At 41.6% G+C, this 21,550-nt stretch overlaps 4 protein-coding genes across 6 annotated transcripts; 3 read left to right on the forward strand and 1 right to left on the reverse strand.

Moving 5' to 3' along the window:
• The first annotated feature begins 192 nt into the window (after positions 1-192).
• gabarapa (GABA(A) receptor-associated protein a) lies at positions 193-2,978 on the forward strand. The gene is made up of 4 exons (XM_046380498.1): positions 193-426; positions 1,542-1,620; positions 1,739-1,857; positions 1,978-2,978. Exons 1-4 carry the CDS (start codon positions 337-339, stop codon positions 2,056-2,058), a joined length of 369 nt encoding a protein of 122 aa, XP_046236454.1. The 5' UTR covers positions 193-336; the 3' UTR covers positions 2,059-2,978.
• A 776-nt stretch (positions 2,979-3,754) lies between these two features.
• On the forward strand, positions 3,755-7,525 carry gps2 (G protein pathway suppressor 2). The gene is made up of 11 exons (XM_046380494.1): positions 3,755-3,941; positions 4,333-4,450; positions 4,704-4,813; positions 4,916-5,028; positions 5,151-5,230; positions 5,337-5,416; positions 5,569-5,740; positions 5,987-6,070; positions 6,250-6,326; positions 6,455-6,550; positions 6,808-7,525. The coding sequence occupies exons 2-11, from the start codon at positions 4,357-4,359 to the stop codon at positions 6,898-6,900; spliced, it is 999 nt and encodes a 332-aa protein (XP_046236450.1). The 5' UTR covers positions 3,755-3,941; positions 4,333-4,356; the 3' UTR covers positions 6,901-7,525.
• A 353-nt stretch (positions 7,526-7,878) lies between these two features.
• LOC124054472 (eukaryotic translation initiation factor 5A-1) lies at positions 7,879-15,361 on the reverse strand. 3 transcript variants are annotated; one of them, XM_046380495.1, is made up of 6 exons: positions 14,846-15,360; positions 12,691-12,863; positions 11,171-11,275; positions 10,074-10,205; positions 9,281-9,353; positions 7,879-8,369 (listed from the first exon to the last, which is right to left on the reverse strand). In XM_046380495.1, the coding sequence occupies exons 2-5, from the start codon at positions 12,856-12,858 to the stop codon at positions 9,291-9,293; spliced, it is 468 nt and encodes a 155-aa protein (XP_046236451.1). In that variant the 5' UTR covers positions 12,859-12,863; positions 14,846-15,360; the 3' UTR covers positions 7,879-8,369; positions 9,281-9,290. The 3 variants fall into 3 exon arrangements, with proteins under 3 accessions (XP_046236451.1, XP_046236452.1, XP_046236453.1); XM_046380496.1 differs by lacking the exon at positions 7,879-8,369 and having other exon boundaries at positions 8,457-9,353; positions 12,691-12,860; positions 14,846-15,361; XM_046380497.1 differs by lacking the exons at positions 7,879-8,369; positions 14,846-15,360 and adding an exon at positions 13,843-14,129 and having other exon boundaries at positions 8,457-9,353.
• A 2,624-nt stretch (positions 15,362-17,985) lies between these two features.
• LOC124054487 (Y-box-binding protein 2-B-like) lies at positions 17,986-21,503 on the forward strand. Its single transcript, XM_046380554.1, is given in 11 exon segments — positions 17,986-18,105; positions 18,107-18,206; positions 19,301-19,364; positions 19,473-19,506; positions 19,593-19,682; positions 19,783-20,025; positions 20,275-20,363; positions 20,470-20,671; positions 20,772-20,903; positions 21,007-21,083; positions 21,472-21,503. Coding segments are annotated over 10 exon segments (1,098 nt in total). The 5' UTR covers positions 17,986-18,000; the 3' UTR covers positions 21,046-21,083; positions 21,472-21,503.
• The last annotated feature ends 47 nt before the right edge of the window (positions 21,504-21,550 follow it).

The raw sequence follows: 21,550 nt of genomic DNA on the forward strand, positions 1-21,550 counted from the left end.
CCCACCGAAAAATGCCGCGTAGATTTCAAACAACTTCTGCGGAGATTTATTTAAAATGACAGTTTTGCTTGAATAAATGTGGATTACAGCTTTACGATGAATGTTAACGTGATGTGGGATTGCGTAAACTCTACCCTACGAACTAGACACTCCCCTACGTCATATTGTTATTGTATCTCTCCGCCGCAGTCGCCCTAGGAAAACAGCTGTGCAGCTAAAGCTAGTTAGCATCGTTTGTTTGTGTCGTGTGTGTCAGCGATTCGAGCCGTTCCTTGAGCAAAGCGATATCGTTCAACTTCGGAGTGACCGACTTGTTGTCTGTCATCTCTTTTAACGATGAAGTTTCAATACAAAGAGGAGCACCCTTTTGAGAAAAGGCGGTCCGAGGGCGAGAAAATAAGAAAGAAGTATCCCGACAGGGTACCTGTAAGTAGCAATCGTTAGCTTGGTATGTTGTTAGCAATTTTACAGGTAGCTACATAGCTGACCCTAAGCTCGACCAATTGTAATTATTGTGCCCTTTTGCTAGTTGTTTGTGAGTGTGTGCGCTCTTGAAATCTAACTATAATTATGTGGTTCAGTTGCAGGTAGACTTAATTGTCTGTTTTTTCCTTCACGTTTGACTGCCACGTTAGTAAACAGCTCACCAGTTAGCCAACAAAGCTAGCGTTAGAGGTTAACCAAAAAGGATTTCGGCCCCACAGTACAGGCCAGCCAGCGACAGCTTCGTGTAATCCTTCCGGGTGTGTGTTTATTTTAAGCAAATTGTGGTAATTAATGAAGATGAATTCTTTATAAAGAATAATATAATGCCGTTTTGATTGTAAAATCTGTGGTGGCAACATCAGTGAAAGACTTACAGTCTGGAGTGAGTACAGACTGGTCTGGTTATAGTCTGAACGGGAAGCTGGGTGTAGTTAGGCTGCATGTTGAAACGCTACTAGCAGCGCACCTTAAAATAGTTTGGTTCTGTAAACAAACGGAACACTTGTTTACGTCGCTCTTACTCTTATGTATATTCTGTTGGCCACAGCTTTTGGATTTTTGACAGTCAGACAAGGCCTAATGAGACTGACTGGATCGAAAGTGAGAGTAGTTTCGCGTTCTTGGGATTTCTTTAATGTACGATGAGCTCGATTTGTCTCTGTAATTGCAGTCTAATTTTATTTCATTTTCCCGCAGATTTCAGTCATAGGTCGCAAACAATTTCATTTGCTGCTGCAACTAACGAGTTTTTAACATTATCGATTAATCTCACGTTATCAAATTGTTGCAAATAGTTGGACAGGTTGCATTTCAGTGCTATTTTTAGACTTAAAAGAAGAAATTTTCCTTTCGGTTCCTTCAGTGTTATGTACTGAGTGCCAAGTTGCAAATTGAGTTAAATATGTTTCAGTCTTCGCTTGACTGACAGCTTAGTGTATTCTCAGATCCCCTTTCTAAGAAAGGTGACACATTCTTTCACATTCTTTTCATCAGAAAATGATTTGATTTGTGATAGGCATGTTACGTGACAATTCTTATTTTTATTCTTTTTTCAGGTAATTGTGGAGAAAGCCCCCAAAGCCAGAATAGGAGATCTGGACAAGAAGAAATACCTTGTCCCCTCTGACCTGACAGGTACACTATATTACGTCCCATTTCTTGGGACAATAAGACACTAAAAGACACTAGTATGTTCTGACAGCATCTGAAACTATACCAATTTTGTGTACTCTTTTTTTATTTTTATTTTCAGTGGGCCAGTTTTACTTCCTCATCCGGAAAAGAATCCATTTGAGAGCTGAGGATGCTCTCTTCTTCTTTGTAAACAACGTCATTCCACCCACCTCAGCTACCATGGGACTGTTGTACCAGGTACTCATTTTCTACCCCACTGACCTGTCTTTATCAGCATATTGTGCTGTTTTGTCCTATTTGTACTAAAGTGAACGTACCTTGTGATGTTGTACTAACATTTTTAAATCTGATTCGCAGGAGCATCATGAAGAGGACTTTTTCCTCTACATTGCCTACAGTGATGAAAGTGTGTATGGGAGCAGCCAAAGGGAAATCTGATCCCACTACCACCCCGCCCCACCCCCTCCAACCACTACCAACCTTTCTGAGACCTCCACCATTCATTCATTTAAATATTAAATCCAGCTCAGCAGCCTAGAGTTCCCAGAGTAAAATATGTCAGATGCACTTTCACCCCCATACATTACCCCTGTCCCATCCATTTATGTCTTTATTATTCTGCAGTCTGAATTGTATTTGCCTCCAGTTTTCTTTTCAGTAACGACTTGGGTTCAGTGGTCTCGTGGCCAGTTACTTTTCCAGTGTCATAATTAATCATATTTTACTGAAAACAGTGAGAAAGAATAATAAAAAAATGTTAGGCCGTAATTATAGGCATGCCCAGGGTTAGGGGAAGAAAGGCACGCTATATGAGTTCAAATTAATTCTTACTGACAGTTAAGATAGGTATTAGCTGTTTATTGTTTGCTGGCTTGCAGGGAGACAAAGTGTGTTTTGAGTTTAGGGTAGGAAATCGATAGGATCTTCCGGCCAAACGCGGGTTATTTTTGGTATCTGGCAGAATAAAGGATAACTGTTTTGCAGCAGTTCTTTTTCATAGAAAAAGTTGCTAGGTGATTTTAAAAAAAAATCACCTGGTTCTGAAGTCTGTGAATGGAAATTTAGTGTGCTACCCCATATCTGACCTTTGCAAGGAGTATAATAGAATTCAGACTTAACAATCATCCTCTGCTTTCAGTGGTAAGACTATTATGTTGACTGCTTCTATGATTATTGTTGTTATTGTTAATTTTAGATGGCTTAATTTCTAAAGGTATTGTAAAGCTGAGTGAAATTTTCTTTTTTTTAAGTTTGTCTCCTTTTTTAAGAAAAAAAATATTTGAACTCTGTATACAGCTGCATTACTGGCTCTTTCTCTCCACTCATGACCATACATGATAAAATGTGATGAAAAACTACCTGTGTTTCGTGTCTTTATTAAATATCTTAGGTCTTATTTATCACAGAATCGCCAATAAATAAAGATGCTATCATCTGCTTTTTTCCATAGTGATAATTGTTGATTGGGCTGCAAACTGACCAGATGGAACAAACATTTCTCACTCATTAAAGTCATTTGATTTTATGTATTTGTCTTAGAAGACATTACATTCAATATTCAACACCCCAAATGGGAGTTATAGTCCAGCCTTTGTTTCCGTACTTGCATGGGTTTGCCTTGTCATCAGCTACTGCAAAGGACATGTGACTTTGAAACTGTGCAAGACCACCCGTGCTTTTATGAGAAGGGAGTTAAGTAAGCATAAGGTCTAATTTTTTCCATGAACTTGTTTCAAGCATTATAAAACAAGTCATACATCAGGAAAAATCTGGCATAAGAAAAAGGGAACAACGTTTGTTATTGGCATCTGAAAGGTTTTGATACACCAGTATGCAACTATTTAAACTCTGATATAATTGCTGTGCTTTGAGAAAAGTCTGAAAACTTTCATATGTGAATGCAATAATTAGCTTTTGATTGACATGATACATTCCATGTCACAAACTATGTGATGATATGTAAATAAGAGGACATTTTCAAAATCTGCTTTTTAGTGTTGTGTCTGAAAGGGATCTTACAACATATCCGTACAGTCTATTAGCAGAAAGGGGAATTTCTAAGTTTACGTTTGAGTCCCGTCAAAATACCAGATAGACAACAGTTCCCACAATGCAGCTCGGATGAAACTATCGGAAGTCATTTTTTGTACCGGAAGTGTAACATTACCGACCGGGCTGAGGAAAACCTTTCCTTCTGTTTATACTCTGGAAAGAAGTTTTGACTGTATCTTGGCTAGCTGCTCCAGGCACGGTCAGGTCGCCTCAAATTGAAAACCGCTAGACGGATAGGTTCTTTTTAAACGACCCACAACAAAACAAAAGTAAGGTTTCTGTGCTCTTATCACCCCACCACAGCAAAGTAACGTGAACTGAAAAGCTAAAGATGCGCAATGTTAGTGTTGAGCACCAAGCTAACTCCAGTTAACGTTTGTTTTTGTACATGTATAAAATAGAAATGTTGAGGCTCGTTTGCATGTGCATACGTCCCCACCTTAAAATATATCGCATCCGTTGACGTATGATACTAAAAGTTGCTGTCAGCTAGCAGCAACCAAAGCAAATAATGCTAAGTTAGCTGTTAGCCGACCATCAGCTAGGCCTATAACCATTGTACCCATGGTATGTCTTCTGGTTTTACTACAATTTTACTGTTTAATATACTACAGTTATTCATAGTAACCTTTAACAATTTTTTTAATATATCCACAACAGCTGGCCCCTCCACTGCCTGTCACCATGCCCGCCCTGCTGGAGAGACCCAAGCTGTCTAACGCGATGGCGAGAGCGCTCCATAAACACATCATGAGGGAGAGGGAGCGCAAGAGACAAGGTAGGCATATACACCAGTGATAGTGATAGATAGTGATCAAAATTGGATGGAATTGTTGGACAAGACATTAGAACCCTTTTTCAGTACAGTGTTATATTGTATTTCAATGTCTTTTTCACATTCAGACATATAACTTCAAAAACCTTTCAGGAAAATCAGTTAGATGCCTGCCTTGTGTCGTCGCATCTTCATTTTTAAGTAAGGTGTTTGAATGTGTTTTCCACCACTGAACAAGATGAATATCATTTTTCAGAGGAGGAGGAGGTGGACAAAATGATGGAGCAGAAGATGAAGGAGGAGGAAGAGAGGAAGAGAACAAAAGAAATAGAGGAGAGGATGTCTTTGGAGGAAACCAAAGAGCAGGTCTGTAAATGATAAAAACACAAACAGCTTAGAATTTTGACATTTTTACTGCAGTCTGTGCTTATGTTTTCTTGTACTGTGATTTCCAACTCAAAACCTCAGGTTATGAAAATGGGAGAAAAACTACAGGGACTCCAAGAAGAGAAACACCAGCTCTTCTTGCAGCTCAAGAAAGTACTTCATGAGGAGGAAAAGAGGCGCAGAAAGGAGCAGAGGTAGTCAAGATGCCACTGCTTTTGTTTTCTAATTCAGTACACATTGCATGACAGTAAGCCCAGAAGTTAATTTAAGTATTTTTGGCATTCAGTTGCATTGTGGTGCCTTCTGTCATTTTTAGTGATATCACAACACTGACATCAGCCAGCTACCAGTCCAGCCTGCCCATGCATGCAGGGCAGCACCTCCTCAGCATTCAAGGTAAGGCACTTACAGTATTATGTATCACCTGTTGTCTGGAAAATTGTCAATATCCTTTTAATATTATTTGTATTAGCCAACTGATCCTTGTCGTTGCTTTTCTCAGGCAGTCCTGTCAGCCACAGTCGACCTGGTGCGCTGCTCGGAGAACGTAGCAAACAGTTGTTCCCAGCTGCTGTGATTCCAGTGAGTAAAAGAATATTTGCCACAGATACTTATGCATTGGCCGTATGTAGTAGTATAGACAAATGGTAATATGTATTTGGTTCACTGAGTGCGGATTTAAACACCATTATTGCATATTTCAGTGTTCACCCTCACGCTCCTCCTTCTTTTAGGCACGTCACTATCAGACACCAGGGTTCAGCTCGGGCTCAGCAGAGCATGGACAGTTCAGCGGTGGCCAGGGAGTCCATGAGCCCTATGGAGTTGCTCAGGCCCAGCATCCCTCCACCTACGCTCCTGGACCATCTGTACCTGTCAGTTTCGCAAGCAGCTCTCAGATCAGAGGTGAAGAGCATGTCTGAGAAAGTGGCAGTGATCCATCTAATATAAGAAGATATGCACATGAAAAGAAAAGAAAACAAGACTTCTTTTCAAACTTTGTAAACTGGATATGAATTCCCTAATTCAGTCCTCTTTTAGTCTGGCTTATGCTGACTTTTTGTGCATGTTGCGGCTTAGTCAGATCAACAATCTGATCTGCATGAAAGTGGGATGCAGTGGTTGTAATAAGTTGCTTTCGGTCTCCGACAGGTGCCTCTGCGTTTCAGGCCATGCAGTACCTCCCACACCAGCAGCCTGGCTACCCTGTCCACAGTCACTTCACCTCCCAGCCTGGTCAGTTCCTCTGTTGTCATCATCCATGTGTTCTCACTGTTGTTTCATTAGAAAAGACTTATTTTGACTTTTAATAACCACCAAATATCCATTATATAGGCTCTGTATTTGATGTTAATTATTGTTGGCTTATAAATTAGTATTGTTATGGGGAATATAAATCTCTGTGTCTTGTGCAGGATACATTCCTGGAGCAGGAATACCCCTCCAGAAGCAGCTTGAACATGCCAACCAACAGTCAGGCTTCACTGATGCAGTAAGATCATTTGACATGCTTTGCCTTCATTTTTCAACAGTTAGTGAATTCCAAATAGAGGGACTGTGTTTAAAGTCATGACTTCCTGATCTGATCTATGTTTTTGTTGTGTCTCGATGTTCTCGCAGGGTGCTTTAAGGCCTATGCATCCTCCAGCCATGCATCCTTCTGCTCCAGGACTGCTGCCCACACCGTCGATGGCGGTCCAGATTCCCACAGCAAAGGTAAATCCCCAAAGCTCACACAGCTCTTTTAAATTCACAGTTTTCCTACCTTGAGGGCAATGATGCCAAAACGTACTTCAACATTGCATACCGCTCAGGTGTTTTATTTAAACTTTACAGCTGACCTTTCAAACTGCATCCACGTATTTATACTTTACTGTGAAATGCTTCCTAAATCTTTTCTCTGACACAACAGTTTCATCACCAAACACTGACAGTTGTGATTTCACCATATGGTGCCATGTTTCCATCTGCAGTCCCCGTTTCAGAGCTCTCCCCAGGGTGCTCCTCGCCACAGCTTCCTCCCCCACAGCCAGAGTGGGCAGAGGTTCTATCACCATGGCAAGTAACTCACAATGACCTTCGCTGTTGCTGAGATTTCTGCAGCTTCGCTCAACGATTTTGGAGAAATGTTTGGACGAGGAATGGATCGACTTCTTGTTAGGCTGGATTTTGCCATATCATTTATTTTAATTCCTGTATGGTATCTTGTTTTGACTTTGTTAACAAGCGATCAGCAGTCCTCGTGCTTATGTGCTTCTGACCCCCCCCCCCCCCCCCAAGTAATGTTAATTTGTAAAATAGACTATTTTACCTACATTGTAAAGCCATTCTGGAGGTGCACTACAATGTTAATATCTTGTAAAAAGCAAAACCAGCATGAACCAGAGCTTATTCTTTGTATACTAATGTTCGTAATAAGATATTCAGCATCATGTAGTAGCTGAATTTTAAACACATGAATCAAATCAATATGTTTTTACTGAGGTCACGTGTGCACTGATGTAACTGAATGACTCCTGGTTGATCACATTAGAACCATTAGGGTTAATTACCACAAACTGAATCAAGATGACCATTTTTCTGACATGGGAGGATTTCCATTGTTTTGTGCTGTCCTCTTTCACAGCATAACCTCTCTGCTTTTTCTCAGATCTGTTTGTTGCTAAATAAAATATAAATGCAAACGCCACATCCACCAGTTTGTCATCTTTATTCTTGTTTTTGGCCATGGAGACATTCTGCACAGTTTGGACTTGTTGTATGAGCACAAAGTAAGGATACCAAACTGCCACAACTTGTTTGCCTCCAGAACCGAGAGTATGCCGAATAACACTGCACTCATTTCTCCAAACCGCTCTGTGTGAAGGCCCACTCTGAGAGCCCCTGCAAAGGGGTTTTTAAGGAGTGGGTGAAATTAAATTGAGGTTTGGCAGAAGGACTTTTTTCTTTTCAACAGATTAGAATTTGTGTGTTTTCTTGAAGCAGGGTTTTGTTTCCTTTTGACACTTGAAATCGTCAAGACAAAAAGAAACTGAACCTTGGTGTGCCATGTTGGTAACCTTTGCTTTAATGGACAAATTTCAGGTGACAAACGTCAACAGAATAATGCAGATATAGGAGTTGAAGCCCTTCATAAAACAGGGGAACATATAAAAAAAACTAAACAGTTGTGACATTATCACCGCCTTTCGTTCCCCTGATGGTAGGTAGCTACTGAATATTTGTAGACCTACTCAGTCCTTAGTGAGAGACCTTCCTTCATGACCGTTTTTTTTTTTTAACCTTTTTACACCTGCAAGGAATCAGATGTGGCTTTTTTAATCTATACATATACATAGAGAATGTTTGTTTACTGTTTACTGTGACATTTCCAATTATTTATTAAAGTTCTCTTCCTGATTGAACCTAAAGGTCAGAAAACAGAATAAGGGAGAGTATGAAAAACCAAGACAAAAAGAAAGAAAAAAGAGGGAGAATAGCATTGACGAGGCAAAATCCCCTCCTTTTCCCCAGGTCCAGTGCATCTGGTTTGCCCCTGAAACAGAATTACAAGGGGAAGGAACGAGAAGAAAGAGGAAAGCAAAGTCAGAGAAGGAAGATGCTAAAGAAACAAAAAATAAACTCAAGAGAAATCTATTTTAATGAGACAGTGTTTAAACTAGCCTCTGCAAAGAAAACATTGCACAACCAACAGTTTTAAACATGTTTTTTTTTCTTCTTGTGAACACCTCTACAGGCCCACACTCTGCAGGTGACAACGTGCATAAAACAGTCTGACCTAACCATAACAACAGCAATGCTTACAGGCCGTTTCTTAAAAGAAGAAGGGGTGTACAGGAAGCAACTTTTTAGATCAGGCTGTAAAGTGCAACCCACGGGGGGGGGGGACAAAAAAAATAAACAATTGGTCAAAAATACAATATAAACCATAAGCTTTCATTTATATGTCATAGTGCTACATAAAAAGATACACATGCTCATATTAGTGTTAACATGAAAAAGAAGTACACGAAGGGTAGGCAAATCCGCAAATTTTAAGTGGAAATGGAATTAACACTCAAATTTTCAAACAATAACCGAATTACATTTTGTCAATTAGAAATCTTGAAATTTCTGCTGATCACTAACGTCCAGTTCAAACAAATATATACACAAAAGTCATTATGCAACGCAGCACTATGGAAAAACATCAATATTTCCAGTATTGTGGATATGCATAACTGTGAATAACATCTTAAATTTTTTTGTATATAATACCAAAGATAAAATCTAAACAATCAAACAGCCTTGGATATTGTTGATTGGAGTTGCCTTCCCCTTGATCCACTGATGAACGTTAAGCTGTACATGTACATGACATAACACACACTTGCACTGGCATGGCACATGCTGGTGGGGCGCGAGGTCGAGCTGCGTGTCGATTAGCGGCTGTGGCTCTGTATTTACCTGCAGTGACTTATTTACCCAAGGCTTTGATGCCAATTGCAGCTTCTTCATCCATTGCATTTAGAACGGTGATCTGAAAGAGTGCAGAGGAGTTCAGTGTTTTAACCCAGAGGTCTTAACCTGCCGCACAGTGGGACAAATCTGACCCACCAATCAATTTTTACAGGTTTTATTTCGAGCAAAGCAGGAAAATCTGAGCATAAAAATAACGTGATCATTCATTTTACATTTACTAAGCTGCACCTTAGTAGTACAACTTGTCACCGTGAAATACTTTAGGATGGACTAACTGTATTCTGATTTACTGAAGTACACCACATCTGGGAGAGGAAAGCCATGTTCCATGAGGAATTACGGTACTCCACTCGACATGTTACACAGTATGTTAGGCACAAGGGATGGAAGTAGCAAAGTCAAGTTTAGCTCGTCTTGTGCATCGTTGTGATTACAATTTCGAAACGAAGCTGAGAACAAGTGCCATGTAGAATTGAGAAGCTTGAGCTGCTTGACTGTATGTCCTACTGCAATCACCAGGCAATGCTGAAAACATTAGATTAGTTGATGCACTGAAAATTATTCTAAACTGTGAAGATTTGATCTCTTTGGCGTCTGTTTTAAATCAAATTCAATATCTAATACATTTTCACAATTCTTAGTAAGAGTAATTTGAGTAATTCATGATACTCCCCTCCAAGTCGTCTTATAGACACCACCAAGAACATGATGGGTGTCCCTCCTAGTTCCAGAACAGAAACATACAGAAGCAAGTGTTCGGTGAAGGGACAGTACTGACCAGGATCTCCTCTCCGGCTTCGTTCTTGCTCTCTATCTCTTTGCCCAGGTCTCCCTCGGGAATCTTCAGGTCCTCTCTCACCTCACCACTGTCCTGGAGCAGGGACAGGTAGCCATCTTGGATCCCAATCAGCTGGAAGAAGGGACACAAGAGAAAAGAGTAATCTGACACAGTATTTTGATACATGCAGGTGTTATCTTTATCCTCTTTTTCCCCGATCGTGAACGACTGTATACATGACCCTCCTGACATACGAGCATATGGGAGCACTGAGGCTGTACGATTTCACCTCAACAGGAAATCCTACACCAAATTGTTTTTCAATTTGGCAGGCTGCAGGCCTGTTTCAAACAAGCGGGTATGATTGTTGTTACTATTCAATAGCCTCTTTAGTTGTCCATCAGGTTTTCGGTCTCGCTCTCCCTAAACAGGGCGTAACCAAGAGGAAGAAAGCCCGCAGAAACTCACTTGTATCGTTTCCTATGAATTACACAGTGATTCTGAGACTAAACTGCCAAGCATTTTACTCTTTAGCTGCTAAATCTTCACAATTTGACCATGATGCATGCTTCTAACAGTCATTTATAGATTAACACAGAGCATTTACAAAAACACAGCCAGCGGTTTTCTCTGACAGTAGGACCAGTTGCTTCTCTTTCCTTCTTTGTGCGTTAATGACTGCAAAGCTGTTCTCATAAAATAACTCTTGGCTGCTGGGGTGCATTTAGCAGTTGGATGATTACTTGAAAAAGCCCCATGATTATTAGTCAGCTATGTAGAAATGTCTCTGGACCTCTTGTGCTTATTAAGACCAAAACAAATCTGTTAATATTACTGTGATATCTGAGACGTGATTCTTAATTAAACTCATTCCCCACATTCCACTAAAACTCCCTCATCATCTTACATTTCCTTACACCCTAAGAGGATGGAGCCCTGGTTTTCTACTCTTTAATGGTGTGTAAAACAATCTTTCTTATTAGATTGTAATTTGTACATATGAACCACACTGTGGTTTAAGAATATAATTGATAAGAAGCTACTGTAACAGCAGTCAAGACCTCTAAATGATCTCTTCAGTCCTCCAGCTGTCTCACCTGGTAATCCATTCTCTTGATGTTGGGGACGTCCATGTTGTGGGTGGAAGGACAAATATCTTCATACTTCTTACCAGAGAAGATGTCGATACCAACCAAGTGGACCTGCACAAGCACAAAATGCACAGACAGGCTGAACAATCAGCTTTGCAGTGCATCCAAAAACAAAATATTTGCTCACAGATTTCAACTGCTTTAAAATATTCAATGTTCAATGTGTAAAACAATGCTTGAGTTACCTCCCGTCCTTTAAAAAAAGGTAGTTGGCTATTAATAAGTATGCCACGTGTATCATGCTCAACCCAACATTATAAAACTATTTTACCTTAAAGATGTTGCCACACCTTGTTTTGAAACCGGGAGTATATCCCCACAAAGAACACTTTGTTTGGACACCTATGAACACAGCGATCGCACTTAGACATGGGACCAAACAAGCAGGCCAAGATCGCCAAGAAAGGGTGGCGTCTGCTCACTTCCAGTCGAATCCTGTGGCGGTTTGTTTGTAGTTTGAACTAATTTTTAAAAAATACATTACGCCAAGCCAAGTGAAACTTTATACTTCCACTTATCAAAGTGTTATAGATGTTATGCCAGTCGCCTTGGTCTCTGTCCATCAGTGTTTGTTTTGGTCTAATTTCACATACTACTGGATTCATACGAAGCTTTTAGACGTACTGAAAAAAAATCTCAAATATCGTTTGAGCCTCCTAAACAGCATGTTAGTATAGAATTTTGAACACAGCAAGTCTGAAGCTGTTTGGTTACATGATGGTTTACTGTAAAAACTCCTCATAATTCTGACTTAAGTAGGCTCGAGCTCCAGAGACACATGTGGAAAATCTGACCAAAGAACACACACTTCTTTTCTGTCCGCTGTAATCAGATTATGCAAAACAATTACAGCCATGTTTCTGTTCAACCAAACTATATTTATCACAGCCACGGGCCTTTGGCTGAAATAAAAAACATCACGCTTCATACTTTTAGGGGACCTGTTAGAAATCAGAGGACGCAGGCTATTGCTCCCTGGCGTTTTTGGATGAAGATGTACGAGTGATGACTGATGATGTTTTCCAGTGTATAAACTTCAAGTGACAGTTGACCGAAGTCATTGTGCTTCTGCAGGAGCCTAGGGCTGTTGCCAAGTGACTACATTTAAGTATCTGCTCTGGATAACGCATGAGTAATTGTGTGCTGCTCTGAAAATGCAAATAATACCGGGAAAATAACACCAAGACCTGCTCTGACCTCTTCCCCAAGAACTGCTTATTGCGAATTTGATTCAAAGTAATGCATTCACAACACATGCACACGGATGGATATCCATATTTAAGTAAGTGGTGTATAAGTGAAATACAATCTGAAACTGCAGGGGCACCCAATCGCAAAAAATACTAATTCTTGCATAACGTTGTTTTCAACATAAATTATAAGACATATACTTTTCCAAATACTATTACCCTGCCAAAATGTACTTTATCTACATTGTGTACATTAGCACGTCAACATTTGCTGACCTTAGCGTGGCCGTGCTTGCCAGTCTTGGAGGTGGACATCTCAACGATCTTGCATGGTCGTCCTTTCAGCACAACAAAGCCATTTTTACGCAGAGCCGAGCACTGCATGGGGTAGGTGGCGGACGCGCCGGCATCACCTGTCTGGAAGTCCAGCTCTGCATCTGCCATGCCTGCTGTGGAGGTCAACACACACAAAGCAGACATTCATAAGTGACTGAGAAATAGGACAGCAGGTACAAATACCAATGGAGTCAGAAAACACAATGAAAGTGACTTAATATTGTGTCATATGATCAGATTTTATCTAGGAAAACAATGATGATGCTATTAGTGATGCTATTTTCCACAATTTATGCATTGTTCTTAGTGAAGTGAGTACTTAATTTCTTTACTAACAATGGGCAACAGTTGAAATTTGTGTATACAAAAGCAAAATAGTAAATACCTTTATAATGAATAAATAAGACCGCAAGTCTGACAATCATTGACATTAATGACTTTTTCACTGACTTTATCACAAAATAAACAATTTAGATTAACTATTAGCAGCCACATGAAAAACACCATAAAACATGTTGTAATATTTGGCTTTAGCATCATATTCTTACTCAGTTAACCAAAGCTGACTTGAGTATTTACTTTCAGGTATAACCCATCTTTAGAGTGGTAAGGAGCTTTATGGATTTTTATGTCGCAGAAATAGTATTTTTTCAACAGAGACGAGAATCCACTGCTGCCTGTCAGTTTCTCATCAGAACAAGATAGAAATGTCAGAGTTGGCAGGTGATGCCAAATCAAACTTTAAGGGGTGTGGAGGAAATTACACTTTGAATGGACACTACTGAGCGCAGGGCAGAGCAATGCAGCCGAGCAGACGGGGCTAAATAAAGAAACAGAGACAAGGCACCTGTTAGCCGAACCAAGCCCAGTCCTACTGTGCAAAGTTATCATAAAATTACCACAAATTAGAGGTCATAATCGGACTCTAATATCTCGATTAAGTTTTACTCATGAATGCTGACAAACTATGCGTCCTAAGCTAGTTACCCAAACTTTTACAAGTACCGTTGGCCGTGATGTCCCGGTGGTCCAGCCTGCCACGAGTACATTATAACTAACAGTTAACTACAGAAAGTTAAGCAACTGACTCACACTATTCAGTGGCAAACAAAGATGTTCATCAAAGATATAGTTGAGGAAAAACTGCAGAGACTGAAATTGCGGACTCCACTGCTCAATTAGGTCGGCTGGTCACCGGGTGAAACGTTTAACCAGGGCCGTTAATCCGCGCTGATGACCCATAAATCAAATTTCAAGCAGGCGTCTCCGGTCGTGACTCCTTTGACTGCCTCCCATGTCGTAAACCGAGCACAAAACGTTAAACTGGAGCGAAACGAAGCGCTCAGTCACACCCCGGGAACAGTGCGCGGTACAGTTTTGTCAGCAGCGCTGGAAAGACGAGGCTAACTGCGGCCTAGTACCACGTACAACGGCCCGCCGTCGATAACATGGTGACTGCACTCAGGCCGAGGCCCTTATGATGAAGAAATTGAAGTTCAGAAGGCAAAACGACAACCTTTAAGGCACTCACGACATCAATGTGGTCCTTTCTATAAACCACCCTGATCATTTAAACCCCGTGCTGGCCATTATCACGGCCACAGATATGGAAAATTGATTGAATTTTGGCCCGCTTGTGTACAGTAATGACTAAGCTAATACTCGTGATGGCTTCGGCGTGCACCGACCTATTGAGGAGACCAAGTTATAGCAATTAGTTTAATCATGCTGTTTGTGGAGTTAGTGCCAGTGACAGATGTGTGAAAGCAATAAAAGTCTTTCTCAATGTATTTGGCAAAGTGTCGGTGGGTTTGCAAACTTTAAAAAAAATCAGAAAGGGGTATTTTAAAATTGGGTATTTTACCATTTTAGCTAACAAGTCAGAATGAAGGTACCGTTAGAATGCGGTATGAGCTATCAGATTTGCCGATAGCCCGCTGGTAAAGCAGACCGCTATTATTACAATGGATGCGTTTAGTTAAATGGGAAATCACAATACAGCTTGGTCTATGCTTCAGACAGACATGTGCATAGGATAGGATCTGCTCAGGCGCAAACACGCCCCGTGTATTGGGTGTTTTCATAAGAAACTTACCCTAGTGATAAAGTCGCTGCTCTCTTTTGTTATTTATGAGCCTTTCTCCCGTTAATTCCGCCCCCTCTTTGCCTCCCTGTATCCGAGCTAACGGGTCGTCTGGCCAGGGTATGTCTCCTCCTTGGTGGCTCGTTTGCGACGTCGCTCCCTTTTTCTTCAGCTATCAGCTATCTCTTTTATTCCTCTTTCATTCCCGTCGCTCCCGCTCGCCTCGCTTCTCCCAACGCCTTGTAATCCAGATTGCAGTTTACCTCGTATAGAGGTACACAACTGTTTAAGTCAGCCGCCGGGCCGAGAAGAATCAGAGCCCTGAACGCCGCTATGTCAGTACTGTCTGTAGCCTACACTCCACCTTCTCTGTCTCTCCCTCATCCAGCTCCTCAACACTGGCAGCACGTTGAAAGAAAATTAACAGGACTTCCCGTTGGAGCTGTCAGAATAAAAACTCCTCAACAAAACAAAAAAACACCTCAATGTGCACTTTTTCAGCCTTTGGAGCTTTCAGCTGCGTCTAGTGGTTTTCATCAGAGGATGCAGTTGGCACAGTTGTCATGGAGATCTCAGTTGTCATCACGTGATACAAACAACTTGCCAAAGTCGTTTGGTTTGTTTGTTTGTTACATTGTGCATTCGTTGGGGGCTCTGTTTTCAAAAATACAAAGCTTGATCTAAAGGGTTTGACATTTCTGTAGCAGTTTGTTGTTACTGGCGGGCAAACATAAACATAGCAAGAGAGATGAAATGAGCAAAAATGGGACCATCATGATCAATCATGCTATTATATTAGTCAAACTGTAATGTAGAGTGTGATATGTGACATAACATAAAATAGGATTTGAAGACTGGGAGCTCCCACTATCAAGTGCACATCAAAGCTGCGTTTTATTTCAGAAAGCAGCTACTTCTTGCATTCTTTTAGATATGATCATACTTACATTTGGTTTTTCTGTTGCATACAGTTAATTTCTTTTTCACAAGTTGTATTTCCAAATACATGTGCAAAACTGTTATTGCACTGGTAGTTGTACTTTCACATAAACTGATAGGTAGAAAAGTGCTTTGAGTAAGCTTTACCAGAGGAAGGCCTTTATGTTAACTTTCATTTACTGATTGGCCTATACAGTAAATAAGTACGCCCACCAGTAGGTAACATTTGCTCTGCCGCAAATGTTTGCACCAACTTCTCATGAAACATTAAAAACTGTTGATGCATGTTTATGATAACCTGGTTTATGTATTTAGTCAGTAGTTCAGGAGATACTGCCATTTCAATTTGGGCATACATTTTGAAGTATTTGAATAAGGTTATGAAAGATAAACTTTGTTTTAGAAAAAACAGCATAGCATTAATTGGTTAGTGTAGAATATGGGTGTTCTTTGTGTTTGTTTGTTTTTTTAATTATCAACATCCGTTTCACTTATTGTCATACTAATAAGAAAAATGTGAAAAAAATATAGTGAACGTTTCCCGTAGCAGACGTAAATAGGCCTATATACTTTTACTCTGAAAGTAAGGTTGGAACATTTCCCGTCTTCTCGTGGCTACTTTAAAGTAACTTGACGCTACTTTCATCCGAATGCCCATGAAGCGAACCTCGGCAATTTGGCACATTGTGCGCATGCGTAGCTTTTCATTCTAGTGCAGCATGGAAAACTCGGCTCTACTGGATTTATTCACCTCCCCTGGACGTTTTACTGTAGGCTACATAACCACAGCAACTGTGTGTAAACGACCTAACTATCCAGTTTATAGATGGGTATTTCATATCTCATAGTGGAAAAAATATTTAAATTGCACACTGTCATCATCAGCCGTAGCCACTATTGTAAATTTAAACATTTTAAATTGTTAAACACTGCCATGCTGCCTGTGTGTTCCTCTGCAGACTGTAAGTCCTTCTGCCACTAATAATTACACTTCTTATTAGAGTCTTTTTTTTCATTCCAAAGACCCATGGCTTCTGTGCACAGCAAACGGTTTCATTGAACTTGGACGTTCATAGAGCTGCTAAATTTAGTGCTGCAACTGGAGTCCTATGACCTATGAGTGCTGTAGTTAAAGGCATAGTTACTGAAACCCCCAAATGAACACTCAGTTATTGCTTTTTTAAACCTGCATGAAATAAAACCTCACTGAAGTTGATACAGGACTAAGAAACCTACAGCAAGATAGTCCCTCCAAGCACAGCAGTCTTTGAAAATTTAAATGGGACATTTATTTGCTGGTCAAAGTAATTCTGAAATGTCCATCAGATCTTTTCAGACCGCTCATCAGCAATCAAATTCAACAGGCCTATGGGCGAGTCTTCTTGGGATGGGCTATTTCTTCAGTGAAGAGTAAAAGACAACCATAGGTGCACTGAGACAAGAGAATTGGCTCCTGATCAATATCATCTATATAATAGAGAATTGTTACAATAAACAGTCATCATTATCATCAAGTCACAAAGTGTTTTTCTCCCCCCTGCTGGCCAAAAACAGCTCTTGTCTGATTATTCCAACAGGCTCAACAGGTTATTCATGACCTGGACATGTTGATGTATCAAAGAATATGTGCAAATAATTAGTCATGGTATCCCTGTAGCAAAAGCATGCTTTTATTTTGTAGGGTGCAGTATGTCAGAAGCAATGTCATTCAGCTGCATTATTCTGTGCATTAGAGAATAAAACTGTGCTGCACACGTTAGGCTGCTTAAGTATCAGGTAATGCCAATTATCTCAAAATTACCCAATTAAATGGTCCATCACTATACAATGTGCTCCATAACCTCACAAGAAGATCTATGAAGTGTGAAATGTCAGTCACACAAACAGATCCTGCTTCTCTGCATTGCGTGCATGTGTAGCAAAATCATAAACTGCTGTCAGTGATCGCTATAAAGAAAACACTTTCCTGTTGTAAAAGAAGGCTACCTGTCCTCCACCTGCTGAAGTGCTCGCAGTGCTTATGGCATTAGAATCGGTTGAACAGGTGAGCTAAACCAAAACACTCATATGCTGTGACTCTGAGGAAATAAGAGGGAAGAACAAGCAGCAGGTCGGTGTGATCGAAACAGTGGAGCATGAAGCGTACTGAAAATATACAGAAGGAAAGCGCAAGCAACGATCGCACAGTTAAGTAAAACGGGACGAGGAAGATCCAGAAGAGGGCAGTAATGCAACCCGGAGGATCCCAACTCCTGCAAAAGCTCAAAGAAGAAGAAGAAGAAGACGAAGAAAAGTTTAGGGAAGAGCTGGAGGGAGGGGACTCCGGAGTGAAAGCGTAGTAATCCGGCAGCGAGCATGACCGACGACGAGGCGCAGAGCGCTCCACCATCGGCACCTGTGGGAGACAAGCCACAGCCTGAGAGGAAAGTCATAGGTGGGTGTAGAAGGTGATCATAGGTGTAAACTTGTGTGTCTAGGTCTTCAAATATCTTTCAATTCAAATCAAATATAGTTTTAATTGGGATTAGTTAAATAAACACTCTGTTGTCGGCGCATACATTTTATTAGCCTTGTTCACACACATTCACATTAAAAAATAATCAGCCTTTTCACGTGTGAAACTAAAGATATCTTTTGTGCCAGCCACAGCAAGGTGCCACTTGAGCTAAATCAACAAATAACTGGTCAATCAATCAGTCACTTTAGGCTCTTGACACCACGCTGAGTTGCTTTTTTTTGTGGAGGGGGGGGGGGGGTCGTCAAACACGTGTCATGAGTTTTACGCACGGGATTTGTGGGAAGCAATAATTTAAACCCATGAATTTAAAACCTCCCACTGTGAGGCTAAATATAAAGGGATTTTACCGTCACGTAAAATTCAAATATGATTTGTAGTTAACTCAGACAGTCTCAGCTGGAGCACAATCCTTCCAACGTTTCTGTACATTTGGTTGAGCGGCTTCCTTTCTGTTTTACTGAAAACGAAATGAAGCCACATTAGTGTTTTAAGTGTGTGTGTGTGTGTGTTAACAGTGGGGAGCACATGACCTAAATTCCCCCCCTTTTATCAGCTGTCGCGCGCGCGCTCCAAGCCCGACGTGCGCGCGTGCCGCCACAGGTGAAAAATGATTGCACCTGTGAGGGCTAACGTGCCAATTAAATGCGCTTAGACGAAAAGAAGAAAACCGCTCGCCTCTTGTCACAGTGAGGATGAAGGAGGTGATTTTTTGTTTTTAATTTCATGTCATGTCGTACTTCTCTGAGAGGAGAAACTCGGTTGTGTAGCAGCTCTCCCTGGTGACCCAGTGCCGACCAGATTTCAAAGTCTTACTGTTAATGATTGACACACAAGAGCTCCCATTTCAGGTTATGAGCAAGACTGCCATTACTACAAGCCAAGATGACCCTGTAGCCAATCATGTTCTTGGAAGGGCTGTATAACCTATATATAATGTGTTTTATGTGAGATGTTACCGCGACGCACCTTTAATCACGTGCTCCCTGTTGCTGCTGCTGTTGTTGTTGCAGCCACCTTGGTTCAAGGCACAGTGAAATGGTTCAATGTGCGGAACGGATATGGCTTCATAAACAGGTACTGCTTGCTCACATGCAATTTTTAGCACATCTTCGAGCTAGTTGAATTAAGGCAGATTCAAAACTCCATGGGCCATGTTGTTCACTAGGTTTTTATTTCTCACAGGAATGATACCAAAGAAGATGTGTTTGTTCATCAGGTAAGGCAAAGGGCATTTCCCCCCCCCAAATCAATGCTTTGGTGGGTTGATGGAACCATTATTTCATGTGAAATCTGTCTCCTCAGACGGCTATCAAGAAGAACAATCCTAGGAAATTCCTCCGCAGTGTGGGTGACGGGGAGGTTGTAGAGTTTGACGTTATTGAAGCAGCCAAAGTAAGGATTGAGGAATCTAATTGACATTATAGCGAAGGTTGAAATTGTTTTGTTTGTGTTTAAACATATCCCTTCTCCACCCTTCTTTGGTGTCTCACAGGGCTCAGAAGCAGCCAATGTAACCGGTCCAGGCGGCGTTCCAGTCAAAGGCAGCCGCTACGCACCCAACAAACGCCGCTTCCGTCGAAGGTTCTTCCCCCGCAGCCCTCGGCCTGGAGATCAGGTTAAACCAGCCAGCGACCAAGGCCCCTCTGTCGAGGGCGAGGGATCAGGGGAGGACGGTGGAACGAGACCTCAGCAGCGCCGCCGTAGGCCTCGCAGACCGAGGCAGGAGGCACAAGATGTAAGCCAAAACAGAAGGGAGGTGCAGAATGTAGGGCTTAAAAAGAAGCAGAAGACAGCAGGATGTTGCTGCAGCGAGAGAATTCTTTCTCCACCTTGATGTAGATTGAGTAAAAGGAAGTTTGGAGGTTTGGGGATTGAAACATTGGTGAATCCTGTCTGAACATGAAAATAGTGGGACAAAGCGAAAATGAGCTTAGAACTGTTCTGTGGCTGACTAATATTAGATTTTGTCCGCTTGATGTGTCAGGGTGAGGCTGAAGAGACAAAGAACGGATCAGAAGAGGGTGGCCAAACGCAGCGACCGCCACAGCGAAGATTCTGGCGCCCATACCGAAGGTAACCTGACTGCGTTGTCTGTATTCTTATATTTATTCATTCTTCTGCCTTTGAATTACACAAGTCCAGAGCTCATTTAGTGTTTCCCCTGTCCTGGAATTCACAGACCGTTCCGTCCTCGCCCACCTCCCGATCAGACAGCAGACGGCCAGCAGGCTGCTCCCGTAGAGAGCCAGCAGCAAGGTGAGGTGAAGCAGACGGAGGCCTCTAAGGGCCCCCAGACCAACGGAGAAGTAGCCAAGGGCCAGAAACAACGGCCCCAGTCTAGACGCCGTAGGCAAAGGAACTCGGAGTCCTCTACCTCGAAAGTGAGTGCGGCTAGTGGATCAAGTGCGGTTTTTCCCTAATACAACTAAAGACTCAGGTGCAGAATATCACTGACATTTTTATTACTTGGACACATTGCAGAACGATACAGAAAAGTCTGCATCAGAGCCTGGTACCCCCCCTCAGACTTCAAAACCAGTCGACCTTAAACCCACATCAAAATCACCAAAAGCCTCTCCCAAAACTTCGCCTAAAACACCAAAATCACCTGAGGTAAGCTGCTCAAAGTGCCATTTTCTGGTTCCCCTCCTGGTATGTGTGATCATTTGTGTTGTCGTGTTGCTAGAAATTTCTCACCTAGTCTCCTTACTCGCAGGAAACGGCTGCCACGACAGTCGCAGCACCAACAGAGTGACGCTAGTGAGAAGACAGTCACACGACCCATGGCAAGAGGTGGGATCCCACATTAAAGTGGTCAGGTCTGGGTCAGGCGGGGTGGGAGACTTGAGGGTGTAGGGTTACACCTCTTGTGCTCCAGGTCTTACTTTCACAGAGCAAGACGACCAACACTGACCAGCTGTGTATTGAGGGTTTTCCGTAAATGAATTAAAGGTGGAATGACAGTTTTTATGTAGTCACTTTAAGGGACTTGTCCACTTGTCTGTTTGGACTGAGGAAAGTTCAAACGCCAGGGGATTTTAGACTATTATAATCCTTGTTTCAGGATTAGATGTGTCCCTTGTGTTTTAGTGCGCTTGTGTCTTTATTGTCTTTCTCTGTCAATCTGCCACTCGCCTTCTTTTATTTTTATTTTCCTTTTCCTTGTCTTTGTTTTTCGTAGGTCCTAGGGTTGGAGGACTGGACCTATTTTCAGAACACATGCACTGGTCTCCCCTCCTTGCACTCCCTCATCCTCCAAC

Source organism: Scatophagus argus, chromosome 23 (assembly GCF_020382885.2).
Source record: "Scatophagus argus isolate fScaArg1 chromosome 23, fScaArg1.pri, whole genome shotgun sequence".
In the NCBI taxonomy this organism is placed as follows: domain Eukaryota; kingdom Metazoa; phylum Chordata; class Actinopteri; family Scatophagidae; genus Scatophagus; species Scatophagus argus.